The sequence below is a fragment of the Schistocerca piceifrons genome, chromosome 4, assembly GCF_021461385.2.
Source record: "Schistocerca piceifrons isolate TAMUIC-IGC-003096 chromosome 4, iqSchPice1.1, whole genome shotgun sequence".
NCBI lineage: Eukaryota > Metazoa > Arthropoda > Insecta > Orthoptera > Acrididae > Schistocerca > Schistocerca piceifrons.
Genome location: NC_060141.1, coordinates 502436040 through 502457845, shown reverse-complemented (window position 1 = coordinate 502457845; position 21806 = coordinate 502436040). Strand labels below are relative to the sequence as shown.

The 21806-nt window shown below is 44.5% G+C and overlaps 1 protein-coding gene across 4 annotated transcripts in view; it reads left to right on the top strand.

Moving 5' to 3' along the window:
* LOC124794698 (irregular chiasm C-roughest protein) overlaps positions 1-21806 on the top strand; it is a 1925819-nt gene that overhangs the window by 1869766 nt on the left and 34247 nt on the right. For all 4 annotated transcript variants that reach the window (XM_047258262.1, XM_047258263.1, XM_047258264.1 and 1 more), the window contains one exon: positions 18966-19198. In XM_047258262.1, coding sequence (XP_047114218.1) covers positions 18966-19198 — 233 coding nt within the window. The remainder of the gene's footprint in view (positions 1-18965; positions 19199-21806) is intronic.

Below are 21806 nucleotides of genomic sequence, written 5' to 3'. Positions count from 1 at the left end.
GGAATTTTCCTCGTCTACACCCCAACGCTAACCGCTTAAATTCTATTACACCTGCTGTTTCCACTTCTCGGCTGGTCCCGGCGGAGGTTCGAGTCCTCCCTCGGGCATGTGTGTGTGTGTGTGTGTGTGTGTGTGTGTGTGTGTGTGTGTTTGTCCTTAGGATAATTTAGGTTAACTAGTGTGTAAGCTTAGGGACTGATGACGGTAGCAGTTAAGTCCCATAAGATTTCACACACATTTGAACCTTTTTTCCCCACTTCTTTGTGGTCTTCCAGATGTGGTTCAGGCTCTGAAGATCTAGACCCTTTATTCCCTTTACAGGGCTGTTGTGAGTACACGCAATGGAACATTATCCTGCTTTGTAAAAGTAAAACTGGATTTTGCACGTTAAATATATTTCAGATTCCGTTATTAATGTGTAACGCAAATCTATAGTTATCTACATCTAAGAGATTCGCCAGTACCAGGTACGGTAATAGCAGTTCTTTGTCGTTTGAACGGCGTTTAAGTGTGAGTCCTGGCGACGATGAGGGCAACTGTCCACGGAGGTACGACCTCCACACGCATGATGTCGTCACTGGTCACTTCACTTTCACTCCCTCACACTCCCACTTCACTCGCGTTCACTGTGGGATACTACTCTTTGTTTTGTATAATCGGCACCCTGGGAAGTCCACGGCGACAATTTTCCTCATATTCGACTGAGTCTGTCTGGGATTCTATTTGCAACATCGTTAATTAAATTTAATTTTCAGGTGTATAGAATTGACGCTAAGAGAATGTTCTGTCTAAATGGTAAGGACAGCAGTAAACTGTTAACTGAACAATACTAGCCAGGTTTGCCCCTGGAATCGATAAAGGCCACAGTTTGTAGCGAATCGCATCAATAAGATATTCTCCGCTCGGGGACAAGGTGTTGTGTTGTCCTTACTTTCGCATCGTTATAAGTGACACTCCGGTGTTCAGGGTGGCTGTATGGGCACCTCCCGAAAGCCAGTGCAAAAAAAAAATAACCTTCTCATGATTAACAGTCACGATACTCTTACAATTTGTCAAAGAAATAAATTAAATAAATTTAGAAAAAAAGAATCTAAATGGACGAATAGTTCAAAAGGAGGAAGTGGGCAAGTAGTCCAAAAGGAGGATTGAATCAAATTCCTGCCCGGCCATTCAGATTGAGTTGTTCCAAAACCTCCGTAAATTCGCTTCAGGCGAATACTGTATGGTCCTATATCAGGCCCACGACAGATTTCCATTCGCATCCTGGAGGTCCGTCTCATGCGGCCTTATTTCTTCCCGCTGCGCATAATAATTTCCCCGCTATCGGGACTACAGGGAGCCGCCAGACGGCAGACTACGCCGACGCTAAATCTCGCCCCCCACGCGACAAGTGGTTGGCGCTTTTCCATTGTCCAGACTACGGCCGTCAAGACTGCTCCGTTCCGTTCTGGGGACGGGACAGCAGGCAGCGGCAGTGGCAGCGCCGCAGGCCAGCGCCAGAGTTTTTTTTTATTTGCACACGGCTGTCAGGCAGGCCCTAAATCTATATTCCTCCAGACGCGATTATCCCAATTCCATTATGATCCGGCGGGGGCGGAATTGGCGCGGTCACGCAACCCCTGGCAGCCTGCACAGCGCCCCAATAGCCGGCCGCCCGCGGCCCAATAAATGTGATTACACCACCCCAGTCCGTATTTTAATTCCCATTCGACCGGCGCGGCCGTATGTTTGCGGTATGGGGCTCTCAGGTGAACTATCTCTCTCTCACTCTCTCTCTCTCTCTCTCTCTCTCACACACACACACACACACACACACACACACTGTCACTCGGCCGCAGCGTAGTAATTTCCTTTATGCTTGCCGTCTTTTGTCGAATTCAGCCCTCCGCGCGAAACTTAACGACGGTCCTAGATCGAGTTTCAGGTCAAGAGTGAGTCCTATAGCGAATTTCCTTCTTTTCATATCTCGTCGACGGCGTTTTATTGCACAAAAGGCTCCAACGAATTGTCCGAATAACAATGAAGAGGCTGGGTTTTCAGCTTCAAATAAATCCGGGTGTAAATCGAAATGATTATCCAATCCTTGCAATAGCTTCTCTCAAGATATCTAAAATAAATTCGTCATTCCGTACGATTTCACAACGAACTAAATATGTCTGAAAAGCTTCCAGTAAATATTTCAGTGGCCCAGGGGTCGATCACTGCAATATGAGTGCTGATTGAAAGCTTAAACGTCCGTGGTGTGACAACTGTTGCAAGAGAAAAAAAAGCTTGTATGCTTACTGGGTGGCTGACCTGATTTTATTTACTATTTCTGAAAACTGCTACAAGCAAAAAAACATTTCTGCATATTGTCATGACATCCTGATCACTAGTTTCCTCTGTTGTTGCGGATAACAAGCTATATGACGTTTGCTAAACAGTCAGGAATTTAATGATTAATAACAAGAATAGCGAGGCGTGATTAGGACTCGCGCACTGAGAGTTCCGCACAAACTTAATTATGTATGTAGACGCTTCAACCATTCCTGGAATCGAGGATCTCGAAGATTTCTGCCTGTTGTCGACACTGATACTGGCAGTATATCGGTCAAAGGGATTGCAAGACTTTCAAGAATTTTCTAGTTTGAAGTTGAATAACAAATGACAAAAAAACGTTCAAACGTGTGTGAAATTTATGGGACTTAACTGCTAAGGTCATCAGTCCCTAAGCTTACACACTACTTAACCTAAATTATCCTAAGGACAAACACACACACCCATGCCCGAGGGAGGACTCGAACCTCCGCCGGGACCAGCCTCACAGTCCATGACTGCAACGCCTGAGACCGCTCGGCTAAGCCCGCGCGGCCAAATGACAAAAGAATCATTTCGGCAGGTGATGTAATTAGAAAGTAACAATTTTCTGTTTTTTCCTTTTATTTGTACTGTGGAACCTTTCTTCTTGTGAAGTTTCATGATTCTGCGTCAAGGAGGAGTACCGTCTAGTTTTTAATGAGTGAGTGCGTGTATCAAAATATGTGACATAAATGACATTATCCTTTGATTGCATTGACTTAGAAGTTTACATTTATTACGTCGCCAGGTGACTATAGACCTTAGTGACACAAATTTCCATCTTAATTCATCTACCTGTTCCTGACTAAAAGGGATCTTAACAGACGGAGGGACAGAAAGACATTTGGACAGCAAATGACTTTTTTTTCGTGTGATATAATTACAAATTACAAATTCTGGATTTTTCTATACTTGTACTGTAAAACCTTGCTTCTTGCAAAATTTCATGACTCTAGACCAATAGGATAGATTTCGATAAGTAAGTTTGCAAGTACCAAAGTAGGTGACATAAATGGCCGTATCTTTTTGATGCCATTGACTTAGAAGCTCCACTGTTTTACTCCGTTAGGACACTGCAGCTTTTTAAGTGACTTAAATTTCAACTTGATATGTCTACCAATTCCTGAGAAAAATAGGTTTGAACAATCGTACCGACAGTCAATCATAGATATAGACGGACAACAGAATGATCCTATAAGGGTTCCTTTTTTACCATTTGAGATACGAAGTCCTAAAAAAGAAAAGCAGCTCAACTGTTATTACACATCTACTGTGTTACGAGCGCTTTCGTTCGTTGAACATCGTTAGATTTGCAGAGTTGTGCTAAAGTCTTGATGTAAAGGGGCTGGTTGTCGTAGGTGATGTTAAAGACCGAAGCCAAAAACACTTTCCACAAACATTCTACCTACGGCAACCAGAAGTTGTTCAACAGACGAAACCGATCAACACAGTAAATGTGTAATACGACAGCTGAGATGGGTTTTAGGGTTTCTTACTCTCTCTCTCTCTCTCTCTCTCTCTCTCTCTCTCTCTCTCTCTCTCTCCCTCCCTCCCTCTCTCCTTCTCTCCGTCACTCCCTTTCCCCCTCCCTCCATCTGTGTATCTGTATGTCTGTCCGAATGTTAAGACGCTTTAACGGTCAGACATATCAAGTTCAAATTTATGTCACATACTAAGCTCTACTGCCCCTCGGTGGTATAAAAAATTAAAGCTTCTAAGCAAATGCGATATAACTTTACAGCCATTCTTTTATACACACAAAATCGCTCGTTAAAACCTAAAGGTCACTTCCCGTTTCCTACAATCATGAAATTTGCCAAGACTCGCCATTTTACAGTAAGAGTAATGGAAAATTCGAAAATTATTAACTTGTAGTTATTCACTTAAAAAATATCTTTTGGTTAGAAACTTACATCGCATTTGTTATCTGTCAAAAATCTTAGGAAATACTCTATGGATATTGATCTGGTTTCCGCTGATAGGTAGAGTGATTGACATTGAAGCTCTGTGTGTATAATTTACAAGTATTTCATGCTAAGTGGCTGAGCTACGATGAAGTGAAGTTCCCTGCCGCTGTGAAAACGATGCCTCGCCATGTAGTGATGACAGGCTTAAGGACGCCCGACTTCCGCACTAAGCCGGCTCCTCCTACGTGCAAACACCCGCTGACAGTCTATGCTTACGACACGTAAGGCATCTGTAACGTTCCATAACAAAGTAATACTCGTAACTGATGCGCGATTGGACTTCCATTCTTTGGGATGAGGTTTCAGAATCCCCCAATACATCCACCGAAGTGTTCCACAGAACTATTCAACTTTTGCATAACAACAATAGCCCCATGGCCTGCTGTACCGTTTTCTTCTCTGGAGACCTCTGCAAATCTTACCAGAAATTTCAAAAGGGGCGAGAGCAGACGAAGTCAAAGCATCAGTAATAGTCAGTTAGCAAAGTACGTTAACACAACAGCGAATGCGAAATCACACAAAAAATTTAAACTTAAAACTCGAAATTAGTACAGTGTCGAAAGTCTTGGAATCCCCTGTACAGAAACAGAATGTCCCACATAAAACCGGTACGCCTCATGTACCGGTTAATCGTCTTTTATGAAGCGGTAACACTGTTTTGGAAGTTGGCTACACAGCGTTTTATCGCAAAGTGGAGCGCACCTCTGTGTTCGTGCGTCAGTTGTGAGGAGCTCGTATTGTTGAGCTGTTACAGAAATGGGGCGGTCTGCATTAGAACAGGGAATTGATACTGTGGGCTGTTACATAAATACAGGCTCCCTCAAGAAATGTGGAGAAATGTTTCATGAGAAGTATCCTGTTAGGGAATCCTGCACGACCAGCACTATTCAAGATCTGTGCAAGAAATGGAGGGCTGTGGGTTCCGTTGAGACAGAATTCGCATGGACATTACGAGCCACCACCGCAAGTAGGCTAGGAGGTTATCACAGCAGGTTGGTGCATCCCCTACATCGTGTCAGCGTGTACTAAAAGATACGAAATTAAAAGCCTGTTGGGTGAATGTGGTGCAAAAGATGAAATTTGAACATCAGGAAAAAAAGAGTTCAGTACTTTAACTTGGAGGCCCCGGGAGTAGACAACATTCCATTAGAACTACTGACGGCCTTGGGAGAGCCAGACATGACAAAACTCTACCATCTGGTGAGCAAGATGTATGAGACAGGCGAAATACCCTCAGACTTCAAGAAGAATATAATAATTCCAATCCCAAAGAAAGCAGCTGTTGACAGATGTGAAAATTAACGAACTATCAGTTTAATAAGTCACAGCTGCAAAATACTAACGCGAATTCTTTACAGACGAATGGAAAAACTGGTAGAAGCCGACCTCGGGGAAGAGCAGTTTGGATTCCGTAGAAATACTGGAACACGTGAGGCACTACTGACCTTACGACTTACCTCAGAAGAAAGATCAAGGAAAGGCAACCCTACGTTTCTAGCATTTGTAGACTTAGAGAAAGCTTTTGACAATGTTGACTGGAATACTCTCTTTCAAATTCTAAAGGTGGCAGGGGTAAAATACAAGGAGCGAAAGGCTATTTACAATTTGTACAGAAACCAGATGGCAGTTATAAGAGTTGGGGGGCATGAAAGAGAAGCAGTGGTTGGGAAGGGAGTGAGACAGGGTTGTAGCCTCTCCTCGATGTTATTCAATCTGTATATTGAGCAAGCAGTAAAGGAAACAAAAGAAAAATTCGGAGTAGGTATTAAAATCCATGGAGAAGAAATGAAAACTTTGAGGTCCGGCGATGACATTGTAATTCTGTCAGAGACAGCAAAGGACTTGGAAGAGCAGTTGAACGGAATGGACAGTGTCTTGAAAGGAAAATATAAGATGAACAACAACAAAAACAAAACGAGGATAATGGAATGTAGTCGAATTAAGTCGGGTGATGCTGAGGGACTTAGATTAGGAAATCAGACACTTAAAGTAGTAAAGGAGTTTTGCTATTTGGGGAGCAAAATAACTGATGATGGTCGAAGTAGAGAGGATATAAAATGTAGACTGGCAATGGCAGGGAAAGCGTTTCTGAAGAAGACAAATTTGTTAACATCGAGTATAGATTTAAGTGTCAGGAAGTCGCTTCTGAAAGTTTTTGTATTGAGTGTAGCCATGTATGGAAGTGAAACATGGACGATAAATATTTTAGACAAGAAGAAGATAGAAGCTTTCGAAATGTGGTGGTACAGAAGAATGCTGAAGATTAGATGGGTAGATCACATAACTAATGATGAAGTATTGAATAGAATCGGGGAGAAGAGGTGTTTGTGGCACAACTTGACAAAAGGAAGGGATCGGTTAGTAGGACATGTTCTGAGGCATCAAGGGATCACCAATTTAGTATTGGAGGGCAGCGTGAAGGGTAAAAGTCGTAGAGGGAGACCAAGAGATGAATACACTAAGCAGATTCAGAAGGATGTAGGTTGCGGTAGGTACTGGGAGATGAAGAAGCTTGCACAGGATAGGGTAGCATGGAGAGCTGCATCATACCAGTCTCAGGACTGAAGACCACAACAACAACAACATTTTAACTGGTATGAATTGGTAACAGTTATTTGGACCACCATTGCTTTACTTCATGTCAGATGAGGCCTAGTTTCAGGATTCACGTTATGTAAACTCCCAGAATTGTAGATATTGGTGGGAGGACAACCCACATATTCTGCACGAAGGACCTCTCCTCTCAGAGAAGATAGGTGTTTGGTGTGCGTTGTCCGGCACGCGCATTATTGGCCTCATATTTTTCAATAATACCTTAAACAGTGGCATATATCCAGAGATCTTTGACTCTATCTGCATCTAACAAATTCAGAGAAATATGCAGTATTCCAACAAGATGGAGCAACCGCTCACACATCCAATCAAAACACGGTTCCTTGAAGACAGTGGAGACCCCTGGGCCCCAAGGTCGCCTGATTTTTTTATTTATGGGCCACACTGAAAAGCAAAGTGTATGCTCACAATCCTCGCACAATAGACGATCTTAAACGGAATATTACCAGAGAAATTAACAACATCACGTCTGCATAATTACAGCGTAATGCTGGTAACGTCCTCAGACGAAGCCAGTGATGCCTGGTTGCCCATGGCTACCACTTCCAGCATCTCTTATATGCAGATACCTACATGTTTCTTAACGTAACTATTCAGAATTCTTTGTTAGTTAGTTTATTGTTACTTCAACCTTGGGCGTGAGGCGTACCGGTTTTATGTGGGGCATCCTGTATCTCGCTAGTATTAATACCGATAACAAGGAAAAATCGTCAAGAATTTCGGTTCTCAGAATAGATGATCTATCTGGATACAAAATCAGGTTTGTACGGAATCCTCGGAGTGCGAGCCCTTTTCGCGCTTGTCCGGTTTTATTCAAAATGGTTCAAATGGTTCTGAGTACTATGGGACTTAACATCTGAGGTCATCAGTCCTCTAGAACTTAGAACTACTTAAACCTAACTAACCTAAGGACATCACACACATCCATGCCCGAGGCAGGATTCGAACCTGTGACCGCAGTGGTCGCGCGGTTCCAGACTGTAGCGCCTAGAACCGCTCGGCCACTACGGCCGGCTCCGGTTTTATTATTAATCATTAAAGTTGTCAGCTATGGTGCTCAACATGATCAAGATCAGTTACGAATTTCATTTCTCGAAGTGCCGTAAGGCGCTTTAATGTACATCCAACAGCACGCTCCTTGATCTTTTGTCGTTTACTCTTTTCATTTCTTTGCCAAAAATTCATTCCGAGGGAAGTGAATTTCTCCCTGTCTCGGGAGGAACTGTCGTTTATTGCGCGATATTACCTTTACACGGTACAGTATATTGCACAAAATACTGAGCGAGAGTCAGTATTTTTAAAACTCTGCAGTCTCCTTGAATATATTGCGCAAACCGTCGATATAGCTCTAGACAGGCAATGTTATGGATCCCTTTACAGTTAGAAATTATATGTGAGGACATAGTAAAGAGCAAATCTGGCAATACGGTTTAATGTTCGCAACAATCATTTCTTAATTTTAGCTATCAAAATACTACACTATTTTCACTAGTACATATAGCTCGTCTTAACCGACAGACACTTGTGTTCGAAACGGACAAAGCAGTGCGTCACTCAACCAACACCGCTAGCAGCGACGTTTGAATAGAATATTACATCCTGTTGGTATCAGGTCAGCTTTGCCCCGACTTGTGCCTCATTCGAGTTGTAAACACTATGCAGTGCCAGAAGGCGTAAGAGAAGACAGCAAAACATCAAAGTAACAAGAAGAAAAGCGTAACACGACGCTGTCATCGCACCGGCCCGCAGGTTCGATGGAAGCTTCAGTGGACAAACAAAAGAAAAGTACACAGACAGACGTCAACAGGGGCAGGGAGGGTGAACTGCAGATAACAAACACCGCCAGCAGACAGCAGCCGTGTCAGCCGCGAGTCAACAGGAGTCATTATGCATAGAGGCAATACTGCACGTAATACGTGCAGACCTATTTGCCCAAGCTGCCTGCATATTTGTTTTATGTCTCCTCGATCTTTCTGCTCCGGATCGTTTTTGTTTGCTGAATGAATCTTTAAATCCGCTGGCATCGTTTCTGAAACTCTACTAGGTGCTTTATCTTCTCGACTGTGTGGTTCGTCTAACCACTATCTCCACATCCTCCTCGTCAGGAAAGTTCAAAATGGTTCAAATGGGTCTGAGCACTATGGGACTTAACTTCTGTGGTCATCAGTCCCCTAGAACTTAGAACTACTTAAACCTAACTAACCTAATGACATCACACATATCCATGCCCGAGGCAGGATTCGAACCTGCGACCGTAGCAGTCCCGCGGTTCCGGACTGCGCGCCTAGAACCACTAGACCACCGCGGCCGGCGTCAGGAAAGTGTAGGGACAGAAGTGTGTATTGGTGTACCATGTTTTTCTAATTTTTGTTCTTATCATGTACTATAAAGTGCACAGAAGGGGGACATTTTATAGGGTTGGGGGACAAAGGGGGGGTATATCGACTAACTTCACAGCTCGCATTGAAATAAACTAGACAAATTATGTGAAATCTACATTAAAATACCGGTCTGTCACCCTGTGAAATCTGCATCAAAACACTAATCAGTCATCCTATCCTTATCACCAAATTTACAATAAGTAGAATTTCATCACTACCGGGATAGCAACCAGCTACCTTTGGGCGGAACCCAATGGCGTAAGCGTAATTTAAGTACGCCCATACAGGGTGAATCATTCCACAGGAATTTCTCTCTAACGTAGTTTAATTATGGATGTTTAACATAGCAACTGGAATCGAATAAGAAAAAGTAATGAAAAAGTTGTAAACAAAAGTACTGCAACTGGCTTATACACATATACATACAGGATAAACATTAATAAAACCGAAAAACTGCAGGGACTGATTCCTGATTGGAAATGCAGGAAATGCATCGTTGCCAAGGTAGATGGCGCTGAGGAATGACAGTTCCTCTAACCAGTGCCGTGTGTTCCTTGTGTGTTGCAGGCTGTGTGGTTGGCGCAGCGTACTGCGAGCATCAGAATGAACCAGCGTTCATGTCGGGAAGAAGGCTAGGTGGTGTTTCTGTAGGGCCAAGCAGTTGGAAAAGGTCGAGAAGCAATACAGCTATACCAAAACAAGGACCCTCACAGACACCGCCCACCTCATACAACATTTCAAGCCCTTTTTGGGCGTTTGCTGTGATCACAGATCCTCTCAGACAGACAAACGTGCAGGAAGGCGGCCGACTGTACGTACACTAGATTTGGAACCGAGTTCTACAGGATTTTGAGACGAACCTTAAGACAAGCTCCAGTCAATTGACCCTCCAACATGGTGTAAGCCAAAGTACGATTATGTGTATCCTGCATGATAACCGCTGCCATTCTTATCACCTCCCATGGATGTCACTCTGAACATACGTGACGTGGATGCGATGCAGCTCTGTACTGTGTTCCGGGATGATTTGTTGTCGTTGCACGTACACCTTCCATTTCCGAACACATGTTCATAGGACTTTTTCCTCCATTTCCAGTCAGAAATCCGTCCATGCAGTTTGTCGGTTTTATTGATGTTAACTCTGTGTATATGCAAGGCTGGTGTGCGCTTTCGTGGAAAGTACTAATAAAATAGCAAATTCATACGCATTAGCAAGGAGAGGGGCTTCATTCAGATCCTAAAAAATTAAAAAGAAGAACAAAATTCGTTATTTATTGTTGATTTATATTAACAAGTTAGCTCTTAAAGAGGTAGTGATGCGCAACTACCCCTATGGCGTAAAATTTTTCGGTGAAGTTTGACTCAGCAGTTTATAACATTTATAGAATCTGCTGGGAGAGTGAATAAAAACAAAATATAAAGTGACGTACTAGATTGCAATTTTTTCCAAAAGCGTGTATACACACCCCTCTCCCCCCCTCCCCCGCCCCCCGCCCCCCCGCCCCCCGCCCCCCGCCCCCCGCCCACTTGGTATTGCGGGAGTTAAAAGCTTGAGCAGAGACTGAAATGCGGTGCCAACACTTACTCAGAGTGCGAACAAAATAACTTGGCCAGTACCTGCATAAACAACGCAGTATGGGAGAGGACGACCGTAGTGGTGCGAGTTCCGTTCTGAATGGTTACTGCCCAGTGGGGGAGGTGCAGTTACACAGTCGACACCCACGCATATCTGACATAACTTGTAATTCGACAAATGTATTTATTTAATTATTTATTTAACCTGATCTGCTTAGGACCACCAGGGCCGCTCTTACAGTGAACCAGGGTTTCACACATGCAGAACCTTTTTTTACATGTAGCTACATAAGAAATAATAATTTTAATATGACAAATAGTATTAAAATGATTTGACTGTGCATAGCGACATTCTGACTAAATAATACAGACTATGAACTAATGAAGTTGGTACTGACAGCACTTCCACTAATGCTGCAGCTAATAACAATAATAATAATAATAATAATAATGATGATGATGATGATGATTCTGGCAGATATAAAAAGAATTTATTGGTGTGGGGAAAAGAAATTTAAGGAGACTCTACCAGCTAAAAATACTCTGAAATAAGGAAGATGTGATGGAAGGAAGGATGTACAAGGCTCATGAGTGCGTACAGGTGCAATGGTAATCATTATTGCTTATTTAGTACGAGTTCAACATCAAAATGAAGACATTCTTGTAAGTCTTGGAATTCATGGAACTGATATCTTGCGAGTATCAATATCGATAACAGGCAAAATTCGTTGACATTCTCGTTCACCCGGGATGGATGAACTATCTATATACATAATTAATATTGTACGGAACCATCGTCTAAGGCGCTGCAGTCATGGACTGTGCGGCTGATCCCGCAGGTTCAAGTCCTCCCTCGGGCGTGGGTGTGTGTGTTTGTCCTTAGGATAATTTAGTTTAAGTAGTGTGTAAGCTTAGGGACTGATGACCTTAGCAGTTAAGTCCCATAAGATTTCACACACATTTGAACATTTGAACGGAACCGTCAGTGCGCGACTCCACCAAGCATCTAGCCAACTTTGCAGTTTAGAGTCTTCAGCGAACTAACAGTGCGCATAATGGAGTACTAAAAGTGCGCATATGGCGCAAAAATACGCGAAATCGCTTCAGATTAGAAGGTACTCATGGAGCCGTTTTCCGTAAGATCGCTATCACTCTCGCTATAGTCTCCGTTTTTTCCTCTCGTGACAGCAATTTCACTTTTATGACTTTTGTAAATTCCTTATCAGAGAAAATTCAGTTTACAGAACGGGAATGTTTCACTATTTTCTTTATTGCCACTTTGTTCTTATGTATCCCAATTTACTTTTGCTGTAGTATTTCTTTGCTTTATAGCGCCAAATCAGTTTGAGTCACGAAGTTAACAGCTGCGTAGAATGTTTCTACGAGGTACACTCGCGCTGAGCGACGGCTTGTTGTTCGCGTCTTGCAGCGAGAGCGGCGCGTTCAATAACGTACAATCAGCGTTTCACTATACAGCAGGGCGCAGTCAATATTAGCTGAGCCGAGAGCGAATGTAGAGTACGCTTTTATTGACAGCGATATTTGCATGGAAAACCTGCGCGTTCGCTGTGCCGCGTGACATTTTGGGAGCGCCGCGCTCTTTGCACGAGCCCTCGTGCAGCTAGCGTAGTAGCCGGTACGTACACCTGTGCCTCTCGCGTCCCCCCACTAGGAACGGCGGCCAACTGCACGCCGATCACGCCCAACACACCACTCTTTCCCCGCCAACTTCGGCCACAACAGTTTGCCTTCCGCGACATTTACACGGTAGCTTCCCCACTGGTGTTTTGTACGGGATGTCGAGCATGTTTCTCTAAAAGGTATTGATATTCATATCAACGCGAGCGATGTGGCGAAGTAGTTCAGAGACACAAGGCTCACATTTAAGTCTGGAAATATACACTACTGGCCATTAAAATTCCTACACCAAGAAGAAGTGCAGATGATACACGGGTATTCATTGGACAAATATATTATACTAGAACTGACATGTGATTACATTTTCACGCAATTTGGGTGCATGGATCGTGAGAAATCAGTACCCAGAACAACCACCTCTGGCCGTAACAACGGCCTTGATACGTTTGGGCATTGAGTCAAACAGAGCTTGGACGGTGTGTACAGGTACAGCTGCCCGTGCAGCTTCAACACGATACCACAGTTCATCAAGAGTAGTGACTATCGTATTGTGCGAAGCCAGTTGCTCGGCCACCATTGACCAGACGTTTTCAGTTGGTGAGAGATCTGGAGAATGTGCTCGCCAGGGCAGCAGTCGAACATTTTCTGTATCCAGAAAGGCCCGTACGGGACCTGCAACATGCGGTCGTGCATTATCCTGCTGAAATGTAGGCTTTCGTAGGGATAGGATCAAGAGTAGAGCCACGGGTCGTAACGCATCTGAAATGTAACGTCCACTGTTCAAAGTGCCGTCAATGCGAACAAGAGGTGACCGAGACGTGTAAACAATGGCACCCCATACCATGACGCAGGTGATACTCAGTATGGCAATTGACGAATACACGCTTCCAATGTGCGTTCACCGCGATGTCGCCAAACACCGATGCGACCATCATGATGCTGTAAACAGAACCTGGATTCATCCGGAAAAATGACGTTTTGCCATTCGTGCACCGAGGTTCGTCGTTGAGTACACGATCGCAGGCGCTCCTGCCTGTGATGCAGCGTCAAGGGTAACCGCAGCCATGGTCTCCGAGCCGATAGTCCATGCTGCTGCAAACGTCGTCGAACTGTTCGTGCAGAAGGTTGTTGTCTTGCAAACGTCCCCATCTGTTGACTCAGGGATCGAGACGTGGCTGCACGATCCTTTACAGTCATGCGGATAAGATGCCTGTCATCTCGACTGCTACTGATAGGAGGCCGTTGGGATGTAGCACGGCGGTCCCTGTTACCCTCCTGAACCCACCGATTCCATATTCTGCTAACAGTCATTGTATCTTGACCAACGCGAGCAGCAATGTCGCGATACCATAAACCGCAATCGTGATAGGCTACAATCCGACCTTTATCAAAGTCGGAAACGTGATGGTACACATTTCTCCTCCTTACACGAGGCATCACGCCGGCCAGGGTGGCCGAGCGGTTCTAGGCGCTACAGTCTGGAACCGCGCGACCGCTCCGGTCGCCGGATCGAATCCGGTTTCGGGCATGGATGTGTGGGATGTCCTTAGGTTAGTGAGGTTTAAGTAGTTCTAAGTTCTAGTGGACTGATGACCTCAGATGTTAAGTCCCATAGTGCTCAGAGCCATTTGAACCATTTTTGAACGAGGCATCACAACAACGTTTCACCAGGCAACGCCGGTCAACTGCTGTTTGTGTATGAGAAATCGGTTGGAAACTTTCCTCGTGTCAGCACATTGTAGGTGTCGCCACCGGCGCCAACTTTGTGTGAATGCTCTGAAAAGCTAATCATTTGCATATCACAGCATATTCTTCCTGTCGGTTAAATTTCGCGTCTGTAGCACGTCATCTTCGTGGTGTAGCAATTTTAATGGCCAGTAGTGTATATTTGACTTTATAAGGGAATTTTGGGACGGTTCCTACAACAATTCAAAAGCTAATTTTCGTACCACATTAGTCAACAGTGAGCGGTGTTCCGTTTCCAGTGAGCTCGATTCGACAGGTCTTCAATTCAAACCTACGAACCCCTCGTCCTTCATTTTAACACTATGAAAGAACGCTTCCTCTTGAACCAAGTGGCTTGTCATTTCGTTGTTCCATTATTTTCTATCACGTATAATTAGTTATCGGTCTTCCCGTCTTTTCTTTTGCAGTGCTGATGAAATTGTATTAATTTTAGATTAACATAAAGCACGAATAATCTGATGATGAACTTAAGCTCGAAACAGGTTTTAGAGAAAACAGATTTTTATTTGTGACTACCTGCCGCAGCCAACAGCTTTGCTATGTTCCCGATAGATAACCTAAGTTAAGCAATGCCGAGCGTGGCCAGTACTTGGGTGCGTAACGGCCAGGGAACATCGCGTGCTGTTCCCAATTTTCCATTTGTCTATACTTTAAAGGGAAGGAGAGGTGGTTGGGTAATGTTCCTGACCCCCAGATTTTGTGCCAATGTTCCGGATTAAATTTCAGTCCTCTCAGCAGTGTCTCACGGAGTGGGGGCATGTGGCACTGTTCATTGTGGTCCGTCCGTCGGATGGGCAGCTCACTTTCTGCTGTTCGAGAGAAGCAAGATATGTACTGGCACAGGGTTTCACTCTCTCCTCTCGTCATCTTACAACGCAAACATGACACCACAATACATACCCATAGATACACTTAACCCAAAAATCACACTTCTTGAAGTAAAGGTGCCAGTGTGTGTGGAAGGACAGGAGAAAACTTTCCGGTCAGGCGGATGAAACTGCATATCGGGGTCTCCAAGCCGATCGTACCATACATTACTTTTTCAGTATCTGCTGCCTTTTTTTAAAAATCGTTTCACCAAATGAAAAACTTCCGAGTTTTACACCCAACCCATTTGTGAAATACATCCCAATTATCCACTCATAAGTCAGTTATGATCTTTGCCGTGACGTCAGTGTTTTGAAGCATCTATCTTCAGATGCGACGCATACCTTCATTGTACAGGTATTAACGAACTCAGATACCTGATTGCAAGATCTGATCACAAATAGGTCACGATCTACCAAGGTTTATAAAGGTGCCTCCATAAGCTTCTCAAACAATGCAGATAAACACACTTTCCCTTGGTTGTAGTTCCCACAGCGAGAGCAGATTCCACTAGATTCAACGTATTGCTGGAGTGTTTCACGTCGTGTTACACACTCGTGTGAATTTTTAGAAGTATCTACTACTGTAATGGAGTCGTCCGGCTAGCCTCGCGATCTAACGCGCTGCTTCCCGAGCGGGAAGGCGTGCCGGTCCCCGGCACGAATCGGCCCGCCGGATTAGTGTCAAGGTCCGGTGTGCCGGCCAGCCTGTGGATGGTTTTTAAGGCGGTTTTCCATCTTCCTTGGCGAATGCGGGCTGGTCCCCTTATTCCACCTCAGTTACACTATGTCGGCGACTGCTGCGCAAACGCTGTCTCCACGTACTCGAACACCATCATTTCTCTACTATGCAAACATTGGGGTTACACTCGTCTGGTGTGAAACGTTCCCAGGGGGTACACTGGGGGCCGAACCGCACAATAACCCTGGGTTCAGTGTGGGGCGGCGATGGGGTGGGGGGACTGCTGTGGCCTGTTGTGAACCACTGAGAGCTACGGCAGAACGAAGCCTCCCCGTCGTTTCTAGGTACCCTGTTCAGAGCACAAGACAATACACACGGTAATGGAGATATGTAATCGAATACCATCAACCACGAAGTTTTGGTGCTACTTCTTCTCTCGACCCTATAGTTTGTTTGTTTAATTTAAATGTGGTTAGAGACAGACTACGCTACATACCACACATTTTGCGATGAGACGAAAATCGTATTTCGGAAACCGATTTTCGCTGCGGTGTTTCCATGTTAGGCTTTAATATATGTTGCTAGCCAGATCAAATATCGTTTGTCCGAGAGTCAGTCGTTTTACACGAATTTTGTCTCTAAATCAGCTATTTCAATTTCGTCAGCACAAGGAAGTGAGGTTATCACTCATTTTCTTAAATAAAGGAAGTGTAGAATTTCCTTATGGATATCAGTGAACTAATAATCAGGGTAGGGAGGAGATTGGACAAGATGTTTCAAAATTTTGTTCACACCAATCAGTGCACTTTTAAACTGTTCTATTATACCCACCTAAATCACACCAATTTTTGGAAGGAATGCGAAGTGATCATTGGTGGAAGATCATTGTACCCAAACATTTTGGAGAATTAGGGCAAATAAAAAACTTCCGAATAAGTGAAGAAACGTTCGTACTCCTGCCAACAAAATAAGCAAATGGATTGTCAACAGCAGTTGATAGCATCTGGGAACCTAGTAAGGAAGTTTACAATAAGTCCGCTGTGCAGTATACATGGGCGCAGCTGGTTGTCCTTTTTTTTTTTTAATTCAACAAATTTGTATATTTGTGGATCTCCTACCATTTATTAAAGACCAAATTTCTTGTCTTCATTGAAGTAAAGGAAATGAATAACTTCTTAGTCAGTCGAGTACGTCTTTTCCTTTATTCCATGTCAGATCGCTTCGCCCACAATAAGTAAGAAACGAGTAGCAAAGTGAGAACGCAATCAAGAATCAAACACGGTAAAGCTGCAATCCGGCAACCCAAACCACTTTGCTAGAATCGATATTGGATTATTTACATGATCTAGCAGAAGTGGTATTGGCATGTCGATTTATGGAAAACCGACTTTCGGACCTCATTTAAACGTAGTGACAGTGAAGAAAAAAACGAGTCGTATGGCACTGTCGACTTGGAGATTTCAAGCTAAGGCTAAGCTGCGCTATTGGAAACGGCTCTTTATTGTATGTCGATGAGGGAAGAGAGAGGCTAATAATACACTGTCGTCAAGTAGCATACCCGTCTCTAATAGCACCATGGAAGCCGCCGAACTTAACCTCCCCATCCAACGGACGGATCACGATCAATAGTGTTGGATGCCCTCACTCCACGAGACACTGTGAAAAAGTTTGGTGTTTAATCCAGGACGCCGGCGCAAAGTCTGATGATTGGGAAATGTACGTCAGTGTCTTCTCTCTCCCTGCTGGCCAAATACTGGTGGCATAAATTCTTTAACCCACCACGATTCGAAGCGGTCATCGTCGACCACCAACGCACAAGTTTGCATTAGCGACCTCTGTTACGGAGGCCGGTAGTTGTGATAATGTGAAACCGCGTTCCCTGCAGTGTGGTTAGGAAAGGAGCACCCAATACTCTAACTCCTGCCCTGATCGTACCTAAAGTATGGAATTCATCTCCTACTACAGGTGTGATTCGACCTTGTCTCCACAAGTATATTAGAGCAGATCAGGCACGATAATAAAGGACATAATGGGATAGTATAACCCTTCTAAAATAAGGTTGGACTTCAGATACAATTAAACGAGTATATTTTGATACATGGTCCACAAATAAATTAATAATGAAGGTCACACATTTGAAGAAGGTAAAAAGACACTGATGTAAACGATAAAAGCGTCTGATTAGAGGATAGTTATTATTAGAACGAGCGAAAATCCTCAGTCAATCAAGGGAAACGAAATACCAGGAGTAAGAGGACACGTACAATGTGAAGAAATAAAATATGTAATTGAAGGCAAGTGAGAGACATACTACCTAATGACCGCGTATACGGCAGTAGAAAATGGCAGGTTACTTTGGTGGCAGCATGCAGTCGTCGGTGGTCCTGATGCAATCGTAATTACGAATTGGATGATATGATTGTCACAGCCAGAGAACATCAAGATCATTAATTGTTTCTTCGACTAAACGGCAAACTTTTATCGACATTCTGGTGTCTATAGCTCTCAGTTAAACTGTCCCAACACGCTACCTCAGGGCAGGGCCACGTGGACCGGACTCTGACTGTACCAGCCACGAAAACGTGACATGACGGCAAAAGAACTCGCATACCAGTGTAGACATTAAAAACGATCGATTGCACAGAGGTCTGTAATTTCCAAAGCCACCCTAACTGCGCTCATCTGCACAGCTTTGGGCAGGTTACCCACTTACGTTAGACTGCTAGATACTGGCTTCTTGTATCATCCAGAACTGCCTGATATGTATATATTTATGCACGAAGAACCGTTCAGACTTAGCGCATAGGGTTTGCTTAAATTAGGAAACCGCACTTTGACGAAAATTACTTACTCCTGCATCAACTGCTAGTGCTAACAGTAAAAATAACAGATAATGCCTCTATCCCGGAATATCATTCATGTCTGTTTGGTATCTGTCATACGATCTTGCTACACACAAAATCACAAATTAAATTATGATCAAAATTATTTCGTGTAGGGATATAATTGCCTATCTCAGAGGCTTGCCAGTATCTAATTGGCCTGATTCTGATATGGTGATAATAGACTGCCTGCCCTGGAGTGTGTGTCACACACGGTGACGGATAATTTCCGCAGTAGCATTAGGCGGCTGTGTGAGCGAGACGCTGTGTGCCGGCAGGTGACTACTCGCTGGACATCTACCCGGTGATGCTGGACGACGACGCGCGCTACCAGTGCCAGGTGGGGCCCGGCGCCAACGGGGAGCCGGGCATCCGCTCCAAGTTCGCGCAGCTGACGGTCCTGGTGCCGCCCGACCGGCCGCGCATCGTCCAGGGGGACTTCCTCGTCACCACCGAGGACCGCGAGATAGAGCTCGAGTGCGTCTCCATGGCGGGAAAGCCCGCCGCAGAGGTCAGTATCCAGTCCACAACCCACGTGGTTCTATCTCTCTCTGTATATAAAAGCAGAATGAATGTATACATGTGTGTATGTACGTATGTCTGCGATCTCCTCTCAAAAGCTCTGGGTCAATTTCAATCGAATTTGTCACACAAAGATCCAGTAGAAGCAGAGATACGGGCATAAGCGTAAGCCCCTGCATAATAGGTTGCTCTGTACGTCAGATGTGTTATAATAGTATTGGTCTGCCTTATGAACCTGCTTTGCAGAGCAGCCTGTACATCAGGAGCAAGAAACAGTTTCCATGCCTGTTATATACAGCTGCCCTGCACAATAGGTAAGTCGAGGGAGTGGTGTCAGTATACTTTATCCACGTGTTTTGCAGGGGCTACACACACAGATGGACATGGTTGGGGAAGTTTGACATGGGTAGGGGAGAGGATGGACAAAGATGGGGCAGGAGGTGCAGAGAAGAAGAGAGGGGACAGATGGGGATGGACAGAGAGGAGGAAAGGAGGGATGGAAAAGGGATGCAAAGAAGAAGATGGATTGGGAAATGTGTAGGGAGATACGAACAAAGAGAGTATAGGGAGGATGAGATGGGCAGAGAGAGGGATGAGGATGGGTTGGATAGTAGGAGGTAGTGGAGAAAGAGGGGTAGGGGGATATGGACAGAGGGAGGGAGAGGAACATGAGGTCAGAGAGGAGGCAGACACGATGGGAAAAGAGAGGGGGAGGAGGTGATTAGCAGAGAGAAGTGGGAGGATAAGGTGGACAGAGGTATTTTGGGAGAAGGAGGTGGACACAGAAAGGGAAGGAGGGGTTATATGCCATATATACGTCGAGTGATTACACAAGTGAAGCTGCAAGGTAAAGGCTAGTATATAATAAAGCAGCAATGTGTGTATATTTCTATGTATGTATGTCCATATGTATGTCAAGGATCTCCTCCAAAACCCTTTGGTCGATTTCAGCCAAATTTGGCAGCCAAACAGCAAACTTCATGAGTTTCCGCACTGTGGGGTTTATAACGCCTTAGCTCCAACAGGGGTGGAAATGCGAAACTGTGGTTTTTTTTCCAGCCCCTGACATATAGGCTGCCCTGCTTGACAGATGTGTTGTACAGGAATAATATCGATCTGCCTGATCGACCTGATTTGTATGGCGGCCTATATGCCAGAGGCAAAAAATGGTTTTTAAACCCCTGTGTAGGCTGCCCTGCACAACAGGCATGTTGTGGGTTTCATATTGGCCTCCTTTTTCGACCTGTTTTGCAGAAACAATATGTGTGAATGGGTAAGGTTGAGAGGAGTGTGAGATGCACAGAGGGAGGATGGACAGGGTAAGGGGGCAGAAGGGTACAGATAGGGAGTGAAGGTGAAGGTGAGGATAGAGAAAGGGGAAGGAGGGGAGGAACAGAGAGGGGTAGGAGGAGATTGATGGAGAGAGCGGAGGAACAGATAGATGGAGAGAGGGGGAGAGGGAAATGGATAGGGAAAGGAGGAGGTGGATAAGCACATAGGGGCAGGAGGAAATGGACAGAGAGATGGGGGAGTGGGATGTGGTCAGAGAGATGCAGGAGGCAGAGGGAAGGTGTAGAGAGGTTGTGGGAAGGTGGAAGAGGAAGAGAGAGGAGATGTTGGACAGAGAGAGGGGCGGAGGGGCGGGAAGATATGGTTAAAGAGAGGGGACAGAGGATATGGACAAATAAATGAGGAAGGGATGAAGAGGCAGAAAGAGTGGAGCAGTGGAGATGGACAGATAGAGATGGCGGGATGAGGTGGACACCGAGACAGTGGGAGGAAGAGGTGTACACAGAGTGAGGACAGGAGGAGATGTGTGCAGTATACTCGTATGTGTCAGACATGTGCACAAGCGAAGCTGTGGGGGTAAAGGCTAATCTTATCTAAAGCTCTCTGGTTTTCAGCTGAGTTCATCGAGCATTGTTTCGATAAGTGTCAATATTATCATATCCTGAGTAAGTATCGAAACAATGTATTCCTTACGGTTTGACTTTCCATTGTAGTGGACGTTGGGAACAGCTGTGTGATGATTTACAATTGTAAATAAATTAATCTCTGGCTGTGAGAATGATTTCTTTTTAATTTTTTTGTTGTGAAATCCATTTCAGGGCTGCTAGCCCCATCTTCAGATGCAACTCTTCACATAGCAAAATTTTCCAACTTGTATGAGTAGTGCACATCCAACATAACAGCATGATTCAAATGGTATATTTTTTAATGTAGAATAGTCCCGACAGCATAAAATTGTTCATTTATTAACTGGTAATCGGTTTCGACTGCGGTTCTGGTCATCGTCAGACACTTATTCCATAGGAGTCTGCTGAAGCTGGCGAGGAGCAGGCGTCAGTCTAGGAGGCATGTAACCTATGCAATATAACCATAGCAGTGATTATATGCCTCCTAGACTGGCGCCTGCTCCTCGCTAGCTTCAAGAGACTCCTATGGAGTAAGTGTCTGACGATGAACAGAACCGCGGTCGAAACCGGTCACCAGCAAATAAATGAACATCGTTATACGGTTCGGACTGTATCACTATATAAAAAATGTAACATAACCGCTGACTTTCCAGTAAAACAAGAAGAAATGTTGCAAAAAAA